The sequence below is a fragment of the Sus scrofa genome, chromosome 2, assembly GCF_000003025.6.
Source record: "Sus scrofa isolate TJ Tabasco breed Duroc chromosome 2, Sscrofa11.1, whole genome shotgun sequence".
NCBI classification, from domain to species: Eukaryota; Metazoa; Chordata; class Mammalia; order Artiodactyla; family Suidae; genus Sus; species Sus scrofa.
The window spans coordinates 135,558,664-135,582,114 of NC_010444.4; the positions used below are offsets into that span (position 1 = coordinate 135,558,664).

A 23,451-nucleotide genomic window follows, 5' to 3' on the forward strand; every position below is an offset into this window, starting at 1 on the left:
TCGCAGAAATGATTGTTTACCCCCTTTCCATAGAGGAAGAAACAGAGGCTTAGAGATGTCAGGTGGCATTTCCAAGGTCACTCAATTAGTAGGTGGTAGACCTCAGAGTTAAACCCAGGCCCCTTTGACCACAGAGCCCTTCATGAGCAGGCTGCGCTGCCTCCCTTCCCTCCAGAAGGCAGGTGTGTGTGTGTGTGTGTGTGTGTGTGTGTGTGTGTGTGTGTGTGTGTGTGTGCACGTGCATGTACACATCAGCCTAGGATCCCTCTGGCTGGCACTGCCCTGCACCCTCACTCGGGCATTTCTGCGAAGCACAGGGCCCTGCCTGTGTGTAGGCTGCTGACTTGCCCAGAGCAGCGAGGGATTCCTGGGAGGTAACGCGAGGCCATTAATCTCCAGTTGCACCCACAATTACCCAAATGGCTAACCTCACTGTGAAAAGTAGAAACGCAATTGAGTTGGTGCTGGAGGCCTGTTCGAGGGAGGGGAAAACACTCAAAGTAATTTAATTAACCGATGGTAAGTGCGTTAAGAGGAGTCCTGCCTCTGCTTTTATTTCTCACGTCTTTAAATAGAGCGAATGTTCAGACAGACACAGGCGGGCCTGTCCGAGTTCTGAATTAATCACTACTGGCCAAACAACCCACCTTGAGAGATGTGCACACACAAATGTGCACCCCAGCGCAGACACACGTGCCCATGCATACACGTCCACACATCCCCTACTCTTCAAACAGGACACTGCCTTCCCTTGCTAAGATTCCAGACAAGCCCCGGGCATCGTAGGCTCAGAAGATGAAGCGCTCTGTTCCCGCAGCATCTGACCATCCAGCAGCCACCAGGCTTGTGCGGTACTGACACGCAGAGATGGGTGGGATACGGGCCATGCTCACTATGGGTGGCGGGCGGGGTGGGGTGGGGGGGGAGGGAAATGCAAGGACATGATCCTGCCCCGAGTGATAAGAGCGAGGGAAAGGCACTTCTGCCCAGCTCTGCCCCAGGTAGGGCTCCAGAGTGACCCCGCTTCCCATCTGCTTCTCCCATGGTCTTCAGGGTCCATCCAAAGGGACCTAGAGAGTAGCGCCGTCCCTAGCTTACGGTTCCTGCAGAATGTAAGGCTGGACCTTACAGTCTCAGGGTTGGAAGGGATTTTCACGGTCAAGGGGTTTAGCTGCCCTCTGTGGCTAGCAGTACTTTTACCATGATCCTGCTTGGGCTTGCATGCTTCTAGGGATGGGGAACTCACTGCCTCCTATGATGGCTCACTCCATTGTGGGGCAGGGCTGGTGGCTGGGATGGTGTTGCACCTAAGCAGCCCCAGTTGGTCTCTTTTTGGGGTACACCCTGGCCCTTGGTGATAGTCCCACTCATGGGTCACAGAGCCCAGGCCAGCTGTCTCTGCCCCAGCCCCTTAGAACTCTGAGCAGGAACTGACCACTCGTGCCATAGGTCTTCCTTCTGGGGCCAAGCAGCCCATTCTGGGCTGGTCTGTCCTGAACCTCGGAGACCAGCGCTGCCCCTCTTCTGCCTGAAACTTACATTCCTGTCACTGTAGCTCAAAACTGATGAGCCATCCTCACGGGATCCTACGTGGGTGACATCACTCCATCTTCTGAGATGAACCTCTGGGGAGCCACCTCCCCCCTGGTGCCAAGCCAGGACCAGTACATATTCTCTCTCTCTCTCTCTCTTTTTTTTTTTTGGTCTCTTTAGGGCCACACCCGCAGCAAATGTAGGCTCCCAGGCTAGGGGTTGAATCGGAGCTGTAGCTGCCAGCCTACACCACAGCTCATGGCAACGACAGATCTTTAACCCACTGAGCAAGGCCAGGGATCGAACCCACAACCTCATGGATACTAGTCAGGCTTGTTAACCACTGAACCATGACGGGAACTCCAGTACATATTCTTGACTCAATCCCTTTATTCCTCGAGTCTACCAGAAAGGATGTACCGCTAATGTTGCCTTTCCAATAGATTAATTCACTGAAGTCAGTTTAAGAAATTGCTCAGTCCTAAAGGCAGAGTGGGGGTGACGCTGGGATCCCAGGGCAGGCTGCTTGCGCCTTCGGAGCCCGGGATGTGGCCCTCAAAGTGCTGACATGTCCCCGGGAGGTCACGAGATCTCGGGAGCACTCTTCTTCCACTCAGCTCCTCATATCCACACTCCCTCACCCAGCAAACAAGCTCCCCCGGCAGGCCCTCCAAGCTGATCTCATTTCCTCCCCCCCGGCACCCCCCCACCGCTGCACCTGCTCCTGCCCTCCAGCCAACCCTTCCCCCAGGCTCACCTCTGCCCTCCACAGGGAATGCCCCACCCCTGGCGGTCAAGCTGTTTATATCTTCACCAGCTTCAGGGTCTCCCCCCCGGGGGAGGGGCACCCAGCCAGCCCCTCTCCCCTGCCCTGCTCACTGAGCCTCCCCAGTTCATCTTATTCTGGGCCCGGCTGGCAGCTTACATCTGTCCTAGTCTCTGCTTGAGGCGGGACTGGTACGTCCAGTATCAGACAACAGGCTGGATGGCACCCGTGTGGGAAGTGACAAGAGAGCTCTCTGGCCCCGCCACTGCCACACGGCATCTCACGCAGCTGGCTTCCCCAGGGAGGGGGGCACTGAGCTCAGGGTCAGACCCAGGGGACTTACATTGATGTCTTCCAAATCGAGGAAGTTCAGGGCCAGCCCATTGCGCTTCCAGATGATGGGTGGCCGCAGGTCTCCGCGGATGGCGCAGGTCAGCACCGTGCTCAGCCCCACGGTCACTGTGGCCACGCTGACCCTCTCCTCTGGGGCGAGGCTGAGCTGAACCACCTCTGCAGGGAAAAGGAGAAGGCTTGTTAGCTGCAGACCCAGGGGCTGGAGTCGCTCCTCGAAGCGATATAGCCTCAGGGATCCAGGCAGGTCAGGGGACCGGATCATCGTCCACAATGCGCTGACACATGTTCAGATGGACACATCTCCCGGGGGCATTTGGTTAAATGCTCAAAGGGCTCTCTGTGCATCAGGTCAGGTCGGGAACCACAATGAGCACAGGGGAGGCATCTGGGCTGTGGATCTGTGCGTCCGCCAAGAAGGTGGGCTGCCTGGGCTACGTGGGCTGCCACGCTGAGACCTGGGAGCCAGAGGTGCTGGCCCTGCTCTGTGCTCGCCAGGCCCCACGAAGTCAGGGCCTTGCTAAGTGCAGTCAAGCGCTGCTGGCTGGGCTGACAGGTTTCTCATCCACCGGGGGGGAAATTAAAGGTTGTGCCGTCTGAAGTCTGGGGAAGGAACTGGCTGACCTTTGAAGGTTTGTTTCTGTCTGAGGATTCTTTGAACTTGGACTTCTGTTCAGGGACCATGCACTGTGGCCTTGAATTTTTTTTTGTTTAGCCTTTAATTATTTGAAATGTAGTTTGAGCTGCACGAAGTATTAATCTTTGCCATTTACACTTGATAACTGGCATTAGGACTGATCATTTGGGAGTTCCCATCATGGCACAGTGGAAACGAAATCCGAGTAGGAACCACGAGGTTATAGGTTCGATCTCTGGCCTCTTTCAGTGGGTTAAGGATCTGGTGTTACCATGAGCTGTGGTGTAGGTCCCAGACATGGCTCAGACCCCGCGTTACTGTGGCTGTGGCTGTGATTGTGGTGTAGGCTGGCAGCTGCAGCTCCGATTTGACCCCTAGCCTGGGAACCTCCATATGCCGTGGGTGTGGCCCTAAAAACAACAACAACAAAAGGACTGATCATTCTTCAGGCAAATGGGAAAAGTCTAAAATATCTCCCTGCAATCACAGGCCTTTTGAAATTTTCAGGATTTATGAACAAAATCAAACTCATGGTGTTCAAATGGCAACATGGGATGGGGCTTGGAGGCAGAGGTACCAGCCCACTGACTGGACTGCCTCCCCACTGCTCTGTCCCCAAATCTACTTAGGGAGCTTGGGGAGGCAGCGTGAGCAGAGGGAGGTGTGCTGGCTCTGGGGGCCTGTGTTTACTCTGGGTCACCAGCAAAGATGCTGGGACCTGGGGCAGGGGGCGGGGGTGCCTGACAGGTGTGGAGCAAAGCACAGAGTTGGAAACTGAGCTCTGTGACTCAGTGGGACACTTTTGAGCCATAGCCAGGTGATATATCTGTGTTCACACCCTCTGATCAGCGTGTGTGGGAGGGGGGAAGGGAAGGGGAGCCAAAGTGGCTGCAGGTGCCACGCACTGCAAAGCAGGTGCAGCGAGGTCAGATGCTGAGCAGCAAAACGCTTCCTCTCCATAAACATGCAGTGGCCTGGCCCTGGGCACACAACGACAAACAAGATATATACGAGGTACTTAATCAGTGCTTGTTGGATGGATGGATGAAAAATGGAGAAAATGGAAAATAAAGAAGGAAAAAAAGCCAACAGGCCAGTGGAGAGGGGACAATCACACACAGGAAAAATGTGACTCCCTGTGAAGGAACGGCACGAGGAAAGATAAGCACCGGGTGATTGATGCAGACGCAAGCGGCATAATATTTTACAAACATTAAAGTGATGCATTTCAAGTTCCCTCTTAAATCATGTTCTGCTTGCTGCCCTCCCACCTCCAAGTCATGAGGCTTATTGCTCAGGGCAGAGAAGGCACTAGCCGTCTGTAGCAAGACTCAGGCTTTGGAGAGGCAGAGAGGCGGAGAGGGGGAGAGGAGTCTGCTAGAATTCTGCACGCAGAACCCAGAGCTCTCCCCAAGCGCACAGGAGGGACCTCTTCCTCCTTGGATGAGCCATGAGGCTCCCTGCTCTGTGGAAGCAGGAAGGGGTGTGAAATGGTCCCCAGGGCATGTGAGAATAGGGGGCTGACCCCACAGGAGTGGCAGGTGCCAGGCATGGAGAGGCTCCGGGGTTCCTGGCTGCACATTGGCTGGGCCATGAGGGGCTCTGTGCCTTTGTACCCGAGGACTGCATCATACTCTCGGACCTGCGTACGGCCTCCAGTGGGGTGCCTAGCGCCAGTGGTGGCTTGGGAGGCCAAACTGCGGGGGAGCATTAGACTTGGAGCTCGCCAGGCTAAGAGTGTCCAGACCCAGACTGAGAGCACAGCCAGGGCTGGCCTCTGCCATGTGTGCCTGCAGACAGGGCGACCCTGGGGCCTTGCAGCGGAAGCGCAGGTGGCAGAGAACAGCCGTATGCGTCTCTCCACACTCGGAAACCAGCTCGGGGAGCTGGGAACTGGAGACCCAGAGCATTTTTATTCACGAGGGCATTACTGATATGGACTGTTAAAATGATCAGCTTGGACTAAGCTTTGCAGTGGATTGTGCAAAGTGCATTTTCTCCCAGCGGCTGGTGGGTGGGCCTTGGGAAGAGGTCAGGTATCTTACAAAAGGAACCTGTGTTTTCTTTGCACATTTGCGCCAGTGCAAGTACAAGGAAAAGGCCAAGTGGGAAGCCAGGGAGGGGCCCTGGGAGGAAGAAGGAGCTCCCCTGGGCCCCAGAACTCTGCTTGCCCAGGTGCGGGCCCCCTGCCCCCCCCGCATCTCAACTCTGGGGGTGACTGATCAAAACACAGATGCCTGCCCCAGGCAGATACAGACTCTGGTGGCAAGATGGGCATCAGGTTTTAACAAGCAGCTTGGGGCTCCGTGGTACCTGAGAAGCATTGTCTTAAGAAACTGGAGACAGGGGGAGGTACATGGAAAGGGGGCTGCGGGTGGGGGATGGGGAAAGTGAGGCAGGCTGGTTGGTGGGGTCTTGGGGGGCCCTAAATACCAGGCTAGGAGCAGGGGAATGTAAGGCTTCTGTGCGATGCAGGAGTCCCTTCCTCCCAGTGGCCCCAAAGCCACGCATTTTAAATAGCTGTAGAAAACTGTCTGCAAGACCCGGCAGCACAGGGCTGAAGCACACAAACCGACCCGAGTGGGAAACGTGTGTGTCCCACCCGCCACCACTGGGCTAGCAGTTCCCGCATCTTCCCTGAGTGCGCCCCCGAGCATCTGTATGTCTGAAGAGGCGCGCTTTTTGCAGGAAAGACTCATGCAAAATTAGAATGCACGAATCCTGACAAAACCATCATAATTCTGCTCTTGTCAGCTACACAAATATTAACCACACAGCAAATATTTGGATCATTTAAAGTTTAATTAAATGAATGTTTTATTAGATTTAGTTCATGTCAATATTCCCCAGATCCATTTAAAATTCTAGAGAGATTTATGGCCACGGAACCACTCTTCACTCCTGGTTATTTACTGTTCAGCATGTCTTTCCCCCGCAGGGCGCACTTCCCTGCCAAGTGACCTCCCAGGCGGGGAAAAAATGAGGCAGTGTCACAGGCTGGGTCTCGAGTGAACAGGGCAGAGGCCAGGCTGCCAGGTGATGGCTCTGGACACCTGGCCTCTAGGCCTGGCTCTGCTGGTGACACCCGAGTGGCCTTGGGCAGGTCCCTTCCTGTCCCTGGGCTTCAGTTTAGACATCCATAAAATGTGGGTGTGGCTAGGAGGGTTCTGGGGGTCTAGCCAGCTTTTAGGCTCTGGGACTCCGAGCATCTGGTTCTGGGCTGATATCCTCACTCACCCTCCTCAGTCCTGCAAGGAGCTACTGGCTGCTGCTGCCCTTGTCCCCCAATGCCACCTACCTCTAGTATCTGCCCACTTGGGTGTGATGGTGCAAGCGGCAGCATGAACAGTCACCAAGCCCCAAGGGGGGGCCCCTCCTGAAACCCCCTGGACCCTCCCTTTCCTCTTTACCCAGGTTCTCAACAGCCTCCACCGTGGTCACCCCTCCAAGATGCTCCTGATGCCCACGAGTGTCCTGGTCACCGCTCAGCGTATAAGATACATCACAGCCCTGCTCAAAGGCTACTAGCGACTCCCCCATCAGCCCCAGATTCACCACGGACAATTCCGAACAGTCCGTGCCCTTGACCCGACTCTCCTCCCAGGCAACCTGACCTGGGGCCCACTGCTCCCCTCCCGTTGTGGTTTTCGGCCTAAGCATATGCCTGCTGGGCGCCTTCTCCTTGTCTGTTCTGAGACCCTCACACTCTTGGTCCCTACCTCTGGGATGACCTCATGTTTCTGGGACCCTGAAGTTTTCACATCAGGAGATGCTGGGACAGACACTGGGTGAAGAAGATTGAAAGAGGGTGTACTGGTGAATTTGTCAGGGCTTTTTCAGGCTTCCGTAACAGAAGCTCTCAGTTGTACTCAACCAGCTTAGGGGAAAAAGGAAGGGGGAGGCTCTTAATGCCCAGAACTGGGAAATTTAAGGTGCGGGCAGCTTGCAGGCCCCCAGGGTCCTCGACCACGGCACTCTCTGCTTGGCTGCAAGACATCCAGGGGCAGCTCCACGCTCACAGTGTCCCTGTGCCCGGGGTCCCAGAGAAAGGGCTCAAATCTTTCCCAAGAGCCCTTGTTAAAAGCAATGGGGAGAACTCTGATTGCCTAGGATCACCTCCTGGGTTCGTCCACCAAGCAGTCACTAAGGCCACGCAGTGGAGTCACTGACCCCAGGCCTGGGTCATGTGGCCACCTCAGAGCCAGGTGCTTGCTGGGTGGCTGGGGGTGGACTCACATGTCATGACCGAAAGGGTGTGTTGGGCAGACTGACACCCTGAGACCATCACAGAGACACAGAGAGGCCCCTTCCAGCCCCTCCGACCCTTCATAGCCCATCTGGAAGCCCTGACCTGGTGCCAGATGAGGATGGGAAGATGGTGGAGCCAGGTTGTGAAGACAATGCGAGTCATCAGAAGGAAACCTGGGCATTCCCGTCGTGATGCAGTGAGAACAAATCCAACTAGGAACTATGAGGCTGCGGGTTCGATCCCCGGCCTTGCTCAGTGGGTTGAGGATCTGGTGTTGCTGTGAGCTGTGGTATAGGTCACAGACGCGGCTTGGATCCCGTGTTGCTGTGGCTGTGAGGTAGGCTGGCAGCTGTAGCTCTGATTAGACCCTTAGTCAGGGAACCTCCATATGCTGCAGGTGCGGCCCTTAAAATGAAAAAAAAAAAAAAAGAAAAAAAAAGAAGGAAACCTGAGTTCTGTTAGCAGCCTGCCCACACCTGCCCCACCGCTGGAGAGTAGTGGGGGAGGGCCTGGTGGCAGTGGTGTGGCCCAGCCGAGGGGACCCTACAGTCCTCTGGAGCCTCCTGTTGTGATGGGGGCACGAGGAGGGCCAGGCAGCCTGGGACTTGTGGTGACAGCCCTCATGTGTGTTCAGTGAGCCCAGAGTGACTGAACTTCTACTGTGGGCTGAACCCCACGCCTGACCAGGTTCACTGGTACAGCAGGGGCCTCGTAAATGTCCAGGCCTGGACTCTTCTCTGGTGGGGCCAAGAGTCACAGGAGAGGGAGGTGGAAAAGCCACAACATAGCCCTCTGGGGAGTGGCCTGTGGAGGGGCCAAGGAGGGGTCCTTCAGCTGCAGGCCATGGCTCTGCTGCTCCCACGGTGCTGGCCACCTGCAGTCCCATGGGCCACTCTGTGGGAAGGGTCCCACGGTTTCTAGGGACCAAGCCACAAAATCCTCCCTGTGCCCAGAGTGTGGTGGGGATGGGAGAGAGGGCCGGGCTTGGGGCTTATGTCAGGTCTGGGGTGAGAATATCTTTGTGGAAAGAGGCAGGTGTCCCTGGAAAGGGAGGGCTGGCTGGGGAGCTTGTCTGGCACCTGCTGGGCAGTCGCTGTTCCGGGAGGCTGCCCGGTGCGTAGGCAGTTCCAGGGAGAGGGAACTTGGGCTTCCTCACAGTCTGGGACCCCTTTCTCCCGATGGGCAAGGCCCTTGGGCATCATTTGGCTTCCCTTGCTCCTCCTGGAAGAGCCTCAGGTGGCACTGCCAGGACTGTCAAAGTCAGCGCAGGTGGGTCGGCATGAGAGAACTTCCCAATGCACTTAGCGGGCTGCACGTCGGCAGGGGGTCCTGGCAGAGCAGACTGGTGCTCAGTGCCTGGCATGGTGCTGGGCACATGGCAGGGGGGTTTCAGGCCAAGTCCTGGGGACTCCTTGCTGGCTGTCTAAGCCCTTCAAACCAGAGTGGCAGTGTGCTTGGCTTTGTAGTCACGGCCCTCATGCCCCTCTCTGCACACAGGCTCTTCCTGCTCCTTGGAGCTTGCGGAAGGGGCAGCGCAGGGGATCAACGGGCCCCCCGTGAGCAGGCACACAAGCACCCTTCCTGGAAGCAGGAGCCCATGACATGTGAGTCGCGGGAGAATTGGGTTTAAGTTCCCATTACAGCTTTCCTTTAATCTCAGGCGCTATTTCTCACACTGACTTGAACTCGATGAGACACTCATAAACCCATCAGCACCCTCTCGAGCAGGCTTCTGGTGCTTCACGGCAATAGAAATTAAATTTCTCAAATTCCTGTCAAGTTGGCGTTAGTTTTCCTATGCTAGAAATGCACGAATGGAACACATTGCCACCTGGACATCTGTCGTTTTTCCAATGATGCTCTGGGTGGAAAGACTGTGTCAAAGGCTCAGGCTACTGGTCCGCACATCAACGTATTGACTGAGCCCGGCTCAGGGCAAACCTGGGCTCAGCAGCTGGCTGGGAACCAGGGCAAACTGGTGAGAGACCCCGGGCTGGGAGCTTAGAGACCTCTCTGCAGCTGTAGCTCATTTTATATGGTCCTCCTCCTACGGTGATGATGTGTCTCCAGTGCCCTGGGGGAACCACCCAGGTGGGCTGGGAGTTGCCTAAGTGGGTGTGCCCCGTGCTGTGAAGCTGGTGAGTGGGACAGAAACTAAGGTCTCCCAATCAAGTAGGGGACAGGTGACATCTCACATCCCCTGTACCCAGTGGCTTCCCCTGGCGTTTACAGGGTGTGGCTGCTTTGGCTCACCCTGCAAGGAGGTGATGGGAGGGCTCTGTGCCTTCCCTCCTCCCTGCCACCAGGCACCAGAGCCTGCTGCTCTGGGCTCCCTTCAAACATCTGCTGGAACTTTATGGGAGGAAGGCTGGGAACAGGGGGGTTGGGGGCCTTTCACTTTGACCTGCATGTTGAGCACTGGGGCATGTCCAGCCTGCAGAGGTGGCTCTGGGCTAACCAGACCTGCACTCGTTCAAAATTTCCTGCCTCTTTACGCAGAATCAGATTCAATTTGTGTGCCGTTGTCATAGTCCCTTTTGCTTGCTTCATTCTGGGGATGGGAATAAACTTACTAGTTAAGATCTGGGGTAATTGACTTTCTCCAGATCTGCAGGGAATTGACTTTCTCATTTGACTTATGTTGTTTGGGGTTGCTTCAATCATTTTTGCAGTTCAGTAATCACCTCTGCTCTCAGATGTAAACAGATACCTTTAGAAGCTGCGCGAAGACAGAGACCCTATCTGTTTTATTTCTTTGGTATCCCAGCATCTAAAACAATTCCTAGTACACAAAAGGGACTGACATAGCTTTAAGCAAGTGAGCAATGAGGGTAGCGTTCCTGCAACAATTATTTATTAAGCACCTACTATGTGCCAGGATACAGTGGGACTAGGCCAGCAAGCAGAAGAGGCCTAGAGGCTATCAACCTGGGGCTCCTGGCTCATCAGGGGGTCAAGGGGCACACAGGGGGACAGCAGGCCACAGAAGCCTGACCACAGACCTCAGTGCAGAGCATTGGCTCTTGCAGAGCCTGACTGCCACCTTTTGGTATATAGAGCTCTTCCTGTGTGCCCAGCACTGGGCTCTGTGGGGCTGGACGCAGAAGGCAGACCCATGTCCCACTCCCAACAAGCCCAAGTCTGGTGTAGCCTTCTCCTTGTTTGCAGGAGGCGTCCGTGCAGGGCAAGGTCACCTGGGCATCCTCTGAGCTCTAGGGCTCTGTCTTGCCTCCTCTGGCCAGTGAAGCCTTTTGGCTTTGGGACAACTGAACTGCAGTGTGATTTCTGTGTGCAAATGAGGAGGAGGGTAGACCTGAGCTCAGAGCCCAGTGGCTGCGACACCACCGTCTCAGGATTCCCTGGGGTGTCACAGGTGTGGCAGGTAGCAGAGACATCAGCAGAAGCATGCTGAGGTGGAGAGCCCAGGGTGTCTTGGTCAGCAGGGTGTGTGGCCTCCACGCCGCCTCCCTAGCTGGTGTTGGTGCCTGGGGGAGCCTCGGTCAGGCCGGCTGGTCTATGTGTCTCCATGCCCTGCCATCTCCCAAAGGTGATAGATGCACCTCTGCTCAAGATATTTTCAAAAGGAAAGTATTTCAACCTAAGTTGTCCTTTGGTGACTGCAGAGAAACGAATGTATTATCTGATGCAATTATATGCCAGTTACACAGAACTTGCAAAAACTCATATAGATGTCAAAGAATGGATCTAGAATCTCTCGAACAGGCTGTTGGTGGAGATGAGCAGACAGCTTTTACCTAACCAGCAAGAGGGTGCCATGCTATGTGTGCCCAGATGCTGGTTCATTTCCCAGCCCCTCTGGGAGCTAGGATGTAGCTGCCTGACTGGTTCTGACTGAAAGAATATGAATTGGCTGCACGACTTGTCATTGCGATGGTTGATTTTATGTATCATCTTGACTGGGCCATAAGGGTCACAGAAAATTGGCGGAACATTATTCTGGGTGTATCTGTGAGGATGTTTCTGGATGAGATGCATAGTGGAATCAACAGACTGAGCAAAGATGATAGGCCTCCCTAATGTCCATGGGCTACATCCAGTCAACTGAAGACCTGAATAAAACAAAAAGTCTGCATCAGAGAGAGTCCTTTTCCCTGATGCCTTTAAGAGGGGACGTGGATCTTCTCTCCCCTTCAGACTTGAACTGAAACACCCTCTCTTCCTGGGTCCCAAGGCTGCTGAGTTTGAGACTGGAACCTATGCCTTTGCTCTCCTGGGCCTGCAGCTTGCTGACTGCAGATCTTGGGATTCTTAGCTTCTATAATCATGTGAGCCAATTCCTCATAATAAATCTCTCTCTCTCTCCACCCATCCAACCATCCATCGATCTATCCATCCATCCATCGATCCATCGATCCACTGATCCATCGATCCATCCATCCATCTATCCTGTTGGTTCTGGCACTCAGAAGAACCCCAACTGAGGCAGTTATCATCCACCCTCTCTTCTTTCCTTCCATGGAGATGGTATGGCCATTGCCTTTTGTGAGAACCAAGAACAGAGCCACCGAGTTGCTGCTCCAGGAGAGCTGCCTGACTCTATCAGACTTGATGGGGGTGAGAAATCAGCCTTCACTGCATTCTTCTGCCGAGGTTTTAGGATTTCTATACTATCTGGTGTTGATTACCTAATACACACCCTCCTCAGCTCTACCCCCAAAGAGAAAGAAATACAAGTTAATTTATTTTATGGAGGAAACTGTAATGAGACGTGGATGAGACCTTTGGGAGGTCGGGAAGCCTCTGAGAATCCCCCGATAAAAGGAGGTCTACCTTCTGTTCCAATCCCCAGACACCTTCTGCACAGGGAACTCACTTACCCCACAGCCGTTTCTACTGCTTTCACTACTAGATCATGTCCAAATTCTGTGCCCAAGGGAGGGGCATCTGAGGGTGGGCTGGGAGAGAATGTGGAAATAGATACACAGCATCATATGTTCTATGGGTAGAAAGAACAAGATAAGAGAGAGAATAGTGGGAAGCCCCATCGAGATGCAAGCGAGAGCAGTGGTGGAAGACTCTGGGGAGGAGATACTTGGGTAGAGATCTGTAAGGGGAGAAGAAACCTGTCAGGCCAAGGATGGGATAAGGACATTCTAGTCAAACAGCTCGTGCAAAGGCCCTGAGGTAGGATGGGGGCTTCGAAGGCTCTGGGAACTGAAGAAGGCCAGTGTGGCCGAAGCACAGGGAATAAAGGCTGGGGTGCACGGCACAGACACAGAGAGGTGGGAAGAGGCCAGGGGGAACAGGGGGAGCCATAGTTCTTTATAGGAGAATGCAATGGTTTCAATTTAGGTCAATGGAAAACCATGGGAAGGATTTTTAGGTTAAGGAGGCCTGTGATCTGATTTGCATGCTCAAAGGATCACTCTGGCTACTGTGGGACAAAGGACCAATGGGGGTGAGGCAAGGATGCAGGGCGACCATCCAGGAGGCAGTGGCAGTGGCTGAGGGGAGAAATAGGGGGTGACTGCGGGGATGCGGAGAAGAGGAAGGCATGGGGCTTGGAAAGAGGTTGGATATGGGGGCAAAGGAAAGGGGTTTCAGGACGACGCCTTCCTGCAATCCTGGCTTGACCTGCTTGCCTAACACAGAGCCATTCCCTGAGGTGAGGCGAGCTGGGAGGAGAGGTCCAGGGACCCCCCACCCCACAGTCTTGGGGTGCCAGGTCTGTCGTAACTGACAGCCTCCACACCTTCCCGAGGCATGTGGTCAGAAGTGTACATTATAAACACATTCTGGGTCTCTTTGGTGAATAAGATGCAAAGGAGATTTCTCAATGGTGGCACTCTTGTTACTAAAAACCTTCAGTTAGAGCACAGGAACAGACCCAAGCCTCTGGTGTCCGGGGGAATGGGGTGTGTCCAAGCAGCAGAAGCCAGACAGGGGGCCTGTCCCCGGTGCATCAGCTCCCTCCACCTCCAGCCTGCAGCTCGGGCTGTGCCCTCTCAGAGCGGGGACAGTGCTTCAGGCATGCAACGGGGAGAAGCCGTCCACTCCTGAAAGCCAGCAGCCTTGGGACCCAGGAAGAGACGATGGTTCAGTTCGAGTCTGAAGGGAAGAAAAGACCCACATGCCTGCTTAAAGGCAGTCAGGGAAAAGGAACTGGCTCTCGTGCAGACTTTTTGTTTTATTCAGGTCTTCAGCTGACCGGATGCAGCTCATGGACATCAGGGCGGGTAATGGACCCAATCCTGATGGTTATACCGTGGAGGTTAGAAGACAACCTTCGGTCCTCACCCCAGCTTGACAAGGCCATCCAACTCCTGGGCTTGGCCATCAGGCTTTCCTGCTAACCCCCTGATGCTTCTAGGGTGGCAGGGTCCCCATGCAGGCAGGAGACTGGGGAGGAGTGGGTGTTGTCATCCTCATAGCTGTGACACAGACACCAACTCCCTTGCCTTTGCCGAAACCTTCCCAGTGTCGGGTAAGATGTATGGCACCAACACGTCGGGATATGAGAAATCTCTTTTCCTGGCATGGGATATTCATCTGTCTCTTTTGTCTTGGGTAGGTTCTTTAAATTATCTTTCAGAGAGAACCCTATAATGTATGCTTTGTCCAAGGACAGAGCCTGCTAAGAAAAATGCCTCCGTTTCCTCTCCAAAGCCTCCTCTGCGATCTGTCAGTTTGGAAATCTCTACATCTTGACCCAGAGCAAATTGCTTCTCGCTACACTCGACGCTGGAGTGCCGGCCCTGCGCTGCACAAGTGGAGTCTGCGGGCTGGCTGAGTGAACGGTCCATTTTAGGGATGAATGAGCCCAAGTCGCATCCACCTCGCCCCATCTTTATAATCACAGCCAGACTGGCCTCGCATCCCTCTGAGTCCACCCCTTTTTCTTCATCTCTTCAAGGCTGCTACGGTCAGAACCTCATTATTGGCCCAAATGGCAGCCTCTGGTCTGGGACTGGCTCCATCCACAGCCAGCTTACCCTGCGTCCGCCCCACCCTGAGGCTTCCTCCCCACCCACTGTCTCTGGAGGGAGCAGAACTCTGCCTGGTGTTTAAGGCCCACGAGCACCGGGTTCCAGCCACAGCTCTCAAGCAGCCTGAGCCAAAACACAGTCTCCGCATGCATATCCTACCTTGGACCCAGAGCAGACACTTGAGGCATAAGCCCCCAGAAAGACGGAAACTCCAACGACCCCAAGAGCAGTGGTGAAACTAAACACCCCTCTACAGTTTGACAGATGCGGTATTTGGTGGGGTTGCACTTCGGAGGACTGACCTCCAGACCAAATGCAGGGGAGTCATGACCCCACCGGGAACTCAGGCAGGCAGGAGATGCCTGATTGGCAGGCCCCCCAGCTTCCCTGCAGGGCCAGCACTCCTGTGTCTTGTGCCATTGGCAGGCCTGTCCCCACGTGGGGGATGGAGAGAGCCAGGCCCAGAGAGGCACAGTGGCAGGACCAACACCCTGCAGTTCTGCACGCTGCTGTCCACTTCTTAGCATCTGTGTGGATGGGGTTGGAGAGAGAGGGGCAGTGGCAGATCCAGGAGAGGATCTGGATCTCATCCTCAAGCAGCTAATGAGTCTGAGAAAGGAAACTGGACTTAAGTGTGGTGCCTCTGCACCCTCCCTGGCAGCCCCTCAGCCAGGCTGGGGGAGGGGCAGGGGAAGCCCTAGGAACAGCAATGGCACCACGGTCCCTGGCAAGAGACCCTGATTTATCTTGGTCTCAAGTGTGTTTTGCTTGCGGTTGCGGTGCTGAATGACCTAACGGTTACAGGTGAACACTTTCGTGCAGGCTGGGGCTGCCGTAGGGGTCCCAGTGTCCCAGGTGAAGGGGGGGCACATGCACAGCCTGGGCAGAGGTCAGCGTGTGACAAATGGCTCCCACATGGGGAGGCCTGCACGCAGCGTGTGGGGATGTGTTCTGGCCTCGCCTGGGTCACAGCGCATCTCAGGAACGTGCACGTGAAGCTGTGCCAGGCCCAGGCCTGGTCTTTCTTTTGCACATTTTACAAATAGGCTCAGGTTCAAGTTCAAAAGCATCAGAAGTCTTTGGAATAAAACAATCAGGTAGATTCTATAAATACCACTCATGTGAACAAACTACACAGATATCCCAGGACCCCTGTCCCCACTTCTCCAATCCTGGAGACCCCAGTTTCACACCCCCACTTGCTTTATACTGACATCGGGCTGTGTGTGCAGCACCTCTGGGAGCGCACCCTTCCTGCCCATTGCAAGCCCATCTATGCCAAGGTGACCCTTCTCAGCCTCACTCCCGTCTCCACTCTGGCCCATCAGGAAGGAAAGCGTTCTGAGAAACTAGTTCCTGCCTAGGATCTGACAGCAGCTAAATGTATGACCCTCCCAGATCCTGATCCTAGGTACCTCCGATCTCACCTCACCTCTGCAGACCTGAGCCCTCATCCACAGGTGCCTGGGGAAGGCTGGGGTTGGGGAAAGGACCCTGACGCCAGGAGGCCTCCACCCACCCTCAGCTCCATGGATGCCACACACCGCGGTCCCCTAGCAGACCATGGGCCAGCCTAGTGGTCCTTGGGAAATAGCAGGAGTCACTGGTCACAGGCTCCTTCTGTTACATCCATGGCACTTCAGGAGAGTAGAGTTATGGTCTCGGAAGCCAGCTGCGCCCGCTCTTAGACTGGAAAGCAGTCATGAATATGAAAATCCATCCATCCGTTCACACGGACACTCACACCACACTTCATGGGCTAGGTGCCTGCTGGGAGCCAGGCCCTCAGTTCCTGGAGCTAATATGACCCCTGGAATTCCCAGTTGGGGCCAGCCCTGCAAGTCCCAGCACATTGCCCCACATGCCAGGCCCACAAGGGGGTTGTCATTAAGGGCGAGGGCACAGTCAGTATCCAGTACAGTGGCCAAAGGGCTGCCTATGACCACAGCACTCTTGTTAGCTCCCGGCTGGGCATCATGAGCCTGGCCAGTACTGGCCACAATGCTAAGCATGGGCCCAATGTGGGGGCCCCTGCATGCAAACATGGGGTACAGAGACCACAGCAAGGGCAGCCAACAAGCCTGCTGAATGCTTGTTTCCATGACACGACCTTGGGAGCTGAAATAAGTTTCCTTTCTCCTGGCGTTTCTACAGACAGTCCAGGAAGCTGTGGGCAGAACGGCTTCCTGCTGTCCTGAAACAACACTGGTTTAATGAGCTCCTACACACGCAGGGCAATCACCAGTGAAATGCGTCCATTAAAATGTATGCGGTTCAGAAAGCCTGGCCCGCTCCCAGCTGAGGAGCAGCTGAGGGCAGATACCTGGTGAGCTGTGGGCCTGCCTGGCTCTGGCAGGGTCCATTTAGCAGCCCCAGCCTCACCATCCTCCCCCAGAGCTGCTCTCCACACTTGTTCCTGACCTTGGAGAAAAGGTGGTAAATCTAGAATGGCAGGAAACAAAGGCCTAGGTGTCAGTGAAGCCTGGGGGATGGGGAAGGGCCAGGATTTCTCTGTCTCTCTGTGAGAAGAGGGTAGGCAACTGCCTACCTCTGCCCAGCCCCCCACTGACTAAGTAGTTGGTGGGGGTGGGGGTGGGGGTGTGGTTCCCTGGAAGTGGAGAGCAAAGGACATCATCTACCCCTGTCTCCAGGGAACTGGGCTGTCCCCTTGTGGATCAGGTGTGGTCAGCCTGTAGCAGCTGCAGCTGTAGGGGTCACTAGCCAAGAGAAGTGATCAGGCTTCCCCTTTGGTTCTGGCCCTGCACTGGGTGCTCTCAGTCAGAACCTCCACCTTTGTGACTCATGGGGACCTTGGTGCTCATAGGAATCAGATGGGGTAGTTATGACACTTCCTCCAGGCCCTTGGAGAGCACCAAGGTCCCCATAAGTCACAAAGGTGGAGGGTGTGGCCTGTCAGCTGGGCAGAGTGGGCTCTGTCCTTGTGTTGCCTCTCCCCATGGATTCTCCATGACCCCATTTCTCAGGACTACTCTCCTGGGAGGAGGAATAGTAGTGGTAAGAAAAACTCAGGATTTTGATTCTACAGGCCCTGAGATGAGAGACAAGATTGCCAAGTAGAAGAACTTGAGCTCAGCTCCTCTCATGAAAACACCCAAATCACACTTAACTGCTGAACAATCCTGGACAAAATAGGTGGAAACTATCAACAAAGATATCCTATTCCCAAAGAAAACAAAGGAGTCACAATGAGATGGTAAAAAGGGCACTTTTGCCATATAAGTAAATCCCGTAACTGCTGGGTAGATGATCCACAAGCTAGAAAATAACTATATTGCAGAGGCTCTCCCACAGGAGTGAGAATTCTGAACTGCAGGTCGGGCTCTCCAGCCTGGGGGTCTGGAATTGGGAAGAGGAGACCCCAGAGCATCTGGCTTTGAAGGCCAGTGGGGCTTCAGAGATTCTGCTTTTGGAGGGTGCACACAAGGTTTCACATGAACTGGGTCACAGGGAAAAGTGAGGACTCCATAAGAATCTGGGCCAGGAGTTCCCATCATGGCTCAGTGGTTAACAAATCCGACTAGGAATCATGAGCTTGGGGGTTCGATCCCTAGACTTGCTCAGTGGGTTAAGGATCCGGTGTTGCCGTGAGCAGTGGTGTAGGTTGCAGACGTGGCTTGGATCCCACGTTGCTGTGGTTCTGGTGTAGGCCAGTGGCTACAGCTCCGATTGGACCCCTGGCCTGAGAACCTCCATATGCTGCAGGAGCTGCCATAGAAAAGGCAAAAAGACAAAAAAAAAAAAAAAATAAGGGAATCTGGGCCAGACTTATCTGGAGATCTTGGAGCATCTCTTGGGGAGTTAGGGGTTGGCTATGGCTCACTGTGGGATTGGGACATTGAAGGCAGAGGTCTCAGGGAATAATCATCAGTGTGAGGTCCCCTGGAGGCTGTCATTTTGAAAAAATATGGTCCCACCCAAGAGCCTGCCAGTTCTAGTGCTGAGAAGTTCCCAAACAACCAACAGGGTGGGAACACAGACCCACCCATCAACAGATGGGCTGCCTAAAGTCCTCCTAGGCACATAGTCGCCTCTGATCCCACTCTTTGACATGACCCCACCTACCAGAGGGACAATATCTAGCTCCTCTCCCCAGTGGGCAGGCACCAGTTCCTGCCATCAAGAAGCTGGTGCAAGTCCCTGGACCAACTTCACCCACCAGGAGGCAGACACCAGAAGCAAGAGGGGCTACAACCCTGTAGCCTGCAGAAAAGAGACCACAAACACCAAAAGCTAGACAAAATGAGATGGCAGAGAAATATGTTCCAGACAAAGGAACTAGACAAAACCCCAGAAGAAGAGCGAAATGAAGTGGAGATAAGCAACCTACATGAAAAGGACTGTAAAGTTATAATAGTAAGGGTGATCCAAGATCTCAGAAAAAAACTGGAGGCAAAGCCAAAAAATTACAAGAAATGTTTAACAAAGAAATAGAAGATTTAAAGAACAGAGATGACCAACACAATAGCTGAAATGAAAAAAAAAATGCTAGAGGGAATCAATAGCAGAATATATGAGGCAGAGGAATGAATAAGTGAGATGGAAGACAGACTGGTGGAAATCACTTACACAAGACAAAATAAAGAAAAAAGAATGAAAAGAAATGGGGACGGTCTAAGAGACCTCTAGGACAACACTAAATGCACCAACATTTGCATTTTAGGGCCCCGGAAGGACGGGGCAGGTTGAGAAAATATTTGAAGAGATAATAGCCGAAAAATTCCCTAACATGGGAAAGGAAATAGTAATTCAAGTCCAAGAAGCACAGTGGGTTCCTTATAGGATAAACCCAAGGAGGAATGTGCTGAGACACATATTAATCAAACTGACCAAAATTAAAGACAAAGAGAAAATATTAAAAGCAACTAGGGAAATGGGAGAGGCCTTCTCCTCCACCAGCCAAACTAGAGGAGATATCAGGCCCAACTTGGCTGGGGTGATGCTGTGAGTGGCCCAGTGCCAGTACCACACAGAGCTGGGAAATCCACCTGGAATCAGATGCTTTCCTCCAGATGTGGCACAAGGTCAAATTCTGGTCTGAGGGCTAGTGTCACCCCACGAAAAATGTCTTTTCTGGAGTGCGTGAGGGGTGTGTGTGTGTAATGTTCTTGCTGTTACTCTAAGGCTGCCAGTGGTCCTTCTTTTAATCTGGAATTACTTCCTTTCTGACTTATGCCCTTTTTAAAATGATGTTGTGGTAATAGTAGAAGCTACTAGTTCTTACTTGCATAAATGAAAAGTTGGCCACCCTGAATTAGTCCTCTAAGTTTTTTTAAATTTAAAAATTAAATTAAGGAGTTCCCATGGTAGCACAGCAGGTTAAGGTTCCGGCATTGCCGAAGCTATGGTGTAGGTTGCAGCTGAGGCTCGGATTCAATCCCTGACCAGGGAACTTCCATATGCTGAAGGTGCATCCAAAATAAAATAAAATAAAATAAAATAAAATAAAATAAAATAAAATAAAATAAAATAAAATAAGCTTGTGAATCTGGGCACCACAGGTGTTGGTGTGATGTTGGGCTGCCAGCACTCACCTGTCACATTATGGTCCATCTCTTATGCCTGTGCTGGCAGATATGGCCAGTGGGTTCAATGTGTGCAGCCAATCTAATTGGTCATGTTGAGAAGGAATCTGGGCCACATCCAGCCTCAGCATAAAAGATCATTGATGTGCCGGGTTTGCCAGCAACTCGGGGAGGAATTTGCTTTCACTAACACCAGTTCTTGAGTTGAAAGTGAGCAATTTCACATTTAAAGGGAAAAGAAAAGCCAAAACCAGTTCAATGGGCTTAGATAAAATCGTAGCCAATATGCATTCATTTCTTTGAAAAATCCAGTTGATCATAACACAAGCTTTAAAGAGGGCGTCACCTTGGAAAGTTGCCAGACACATCTGGGTTGGTTATCAGAACATAAGGATAACTCAGGATGAATCCACCAACAGGGCTTAGAAGGGACACTGCTCACCAAGATCAGAGGCTAGATTCACCCCTCCTCAGAGCTTCACCCGCTGTGGCCTGAGCTCCAAGGTCACCAGTCTCAGGGCAGAAGACTTTGAGTTTTAAACACAGAGCTGGTCAAAGTTGTGCCTTCTCATATCACGTGGTGGACAGTGATATTGGCAACACCCAGAGCTCTAACTAGCTCACTTTTTGTACCATCGCCTATTTGTGAGGAGGAGTCTGGTAAGCTACCAGCACCTGGCCTGGGAATTGTTTTGGGACACTGGGTTCATGCGTATTAATTCCTGGATGACTGAAAAGTCCCAGGGGCTTCTGAAGTCTCTGGAAGTCAATCTGGAGGTCATCTGTCTTTGCAGCCCAGCTTCTCAGGAACAAATTTCAAGAGCAAATCTCAGCTGACTCTCTCTTCATCCCAAGACAGGGAAGAGGGAGTGGGCTGTTTAGTCCTGCCCTAGCTTTGGAAACCATAAGATACAGAGATAAGAGCCTGTCACTTTGGGAGGAGCTGTCAGGTCAGACCTCTCCAGAAGCCTCCACGAATTTTGATGGATTTATATGCAAAGATGTCTTTGACTAATGATGCTGATTGCAGTATTGATCATGGTAATGACAAACTAAGAACACCATGATGCCCATTACCAGGGGACTGGGTAAATACACCATGTTTCAGCCCCAAGTAGAATAATATATAGCTATTTGGAAGGATCCAGGTAAATCTATTTGCACTGAGTTGTTAAGTTTTAAGTGAGAAGAGCAAGTTGTAAAACAATCTGTAGAATCTGATCCTGAGTCACACAAATACCTGTGTGGGTGTTTGTACATGCATAAAAGAAACCCTGAGTATGGGCCAATATCTTTGATGAATACAGATGCAAACATTCTCAACAAAATTTTAGCCAACTGAATCCAACAACATATAAAAAAAGATCATACACCATGATCAAGTGGGATTCATCCCAGGTTCACAAGGATGGTTCGACATTCGCAAATCAATCAATATCATACACCACATTAACAAAAGAAAAGTAAAAAAACCACATGATCATCTCGATAGATGCAGAAAAAGCATTTGACAAAGTCCAACATCCATTCATGATAAAAACTCTTACCAAAGTGGGTATAGAGGGAAGAGACCTTAACATAATAAAAGCCATTTACGACAAACCTATAGCAAATATAATACTCAATGGAGAAAACCTGAAACCCTTCCCTCTACAATCTGGAACAAGACAAGGATGCCCACTCTCACCACTGTTATTCAACATAGTAGTGGAAGTCCTAGCCACAGCAATAAGACAAACAAAAGAAATAGAAGGTATCCAAAATGGAAGAAAAGAGGTACAATTATCACAGTATGCAGATGACATGATTATATATAGAAAACCCTAAGGACTCAACCCCCAAACTGCTCAAACTGATTGACAAATTCAGCAAAGTAGCAGGATATAAGATTAATATTCAGAAATCAGTCACATTTCTGTATACTAACAATGAAATATTAGAAAAGGAATTAAAAAATACAATATCTTTTAAAATTGCATCCCCAAAAAATCAAATGTCTGGGAATAAACCTGACTGAGGAGGTGAAAGACTTATATGCTGAGAACTATAAAACATTGATCAAGGAAATTAAAGAGGATTCAAAGAAATGGAAAGACATTCCATGGTCCTGGGTGGGTGGGAAAAACTAATATTGTAAAAATGGCCATACTACCCAAAGCAATCTATAGATTCAGTGCAATCCCTATCAAATTACACATGAAATTTTTCACAGAATGAACAAACAACCCAAAAATTTATATGGAACCACAAAAGACCCAGAACTGCTAAGCAATCCTGAGGAATAAAAATCAAGCAGGAGGCATAACTCTCCCAGACTTCAGGCAATATTACAAAGCCACAGTGATTAAGACAGTGTGGTACTGGTACTAAAACAAATATACAGAACAATGGAACAGAATAGAGAAGCCAGAAATAAACCCAGACAACTATGGTCAATTAATCCTTGACAAAGGAGGCAAAAACATAAAATGGGGAAAAGACAGTCTCTTCAGAAAGTGTTGCTGGGAAAACTGGACAGCCACATGCAAATCAATGAAACTGGAACACACTTCACACCATGCACAAAAATAAACTCAAAATGGCTTAAAGACTTAAACCTAAGACAAGACACCATCAAACTCCTAGAAGAGAACATAGGCAAAACATTCTCTGATATCAACCTTATGAATGTTTTCTCAGGTCAGTATCCCAAAGCAACAGAAATAAAAGCAAAAATAAACCAATGGGACCTAATCAAACTGACAAGATTTTGCAGAGTGAAGGAAGCCATAAAAAAAAAAAAGACAACTTATAGAATAGGAGAAAATAGTTTCAAACAATGCAACTGACAAGGGCTTAATCTCTAAAATATACAAATAACTTCAACAACTCAAGAGCGAAAAAGCCAATAACCCAACATAAAAATGGGCAAAAGACCTGAATAGACATTTCTCCAAAGAAGATATATAGATGACCAACACGCACATGAAAAAATGCTCAACATCACTGATTATTATAGAAATGCAAATCAAAACTACTATGAGGTACCACCTCACACCAGTCAGAATGGCCACCATTAGTAAGTCCAAAATAACAAATGCTAGAGAGGGTGTGGAGAAAAGGGAATCCTCCTACACTCTTGGTGGGAATGGAAATTGGTACAACCACTGTGGAAAGCAGTATGGAGGTAACTCAGGAAACTAAATATAGAAATGCCATATGACCCAGCAATCCCACTCTTGGGCATATATCCGGACAAAACTTTCGTTGAAAAAGACGCATGCACCTGCATGTTCACTGCAGCTCTATTCACAATAGCCAAGACATGGAAACAACCCAAATGTCCATCGACAGACAATTGGATTAGGAAGATGTGGTATATATACACAATGGAATACTACTCAGCCATAAAAAAGAACAAACTAATGCCATGTGCAGCAACATGG

At 51.6% G+C, this 23,451-nt stretch overlaps 1 protein-coding gene across 2 annotated transcripts in view; it reads right to left on the bottom strand.

Moving 5' to 3' along the window:
- FSTL4 (follistatin like 4) overlaps positions 1-23,451 on the bottom strand; it is a 610,055-nt gene that overhangs the window by 71,779 nt on the left and 514,825 nt on the right. For both annotated transcript variants that reach the window (XM_021084753.1, XM_021084752.1), the window contains exon 7: positions 2,643-2,809. In XM_021084753.1, the coding sequence (XP_020940412.1) occupies positions 2,643-2,809 (167 nt within the window). The remainder of the gene's footprint in view (positions 1-2,642; positions 2,810-23,451) is intronic.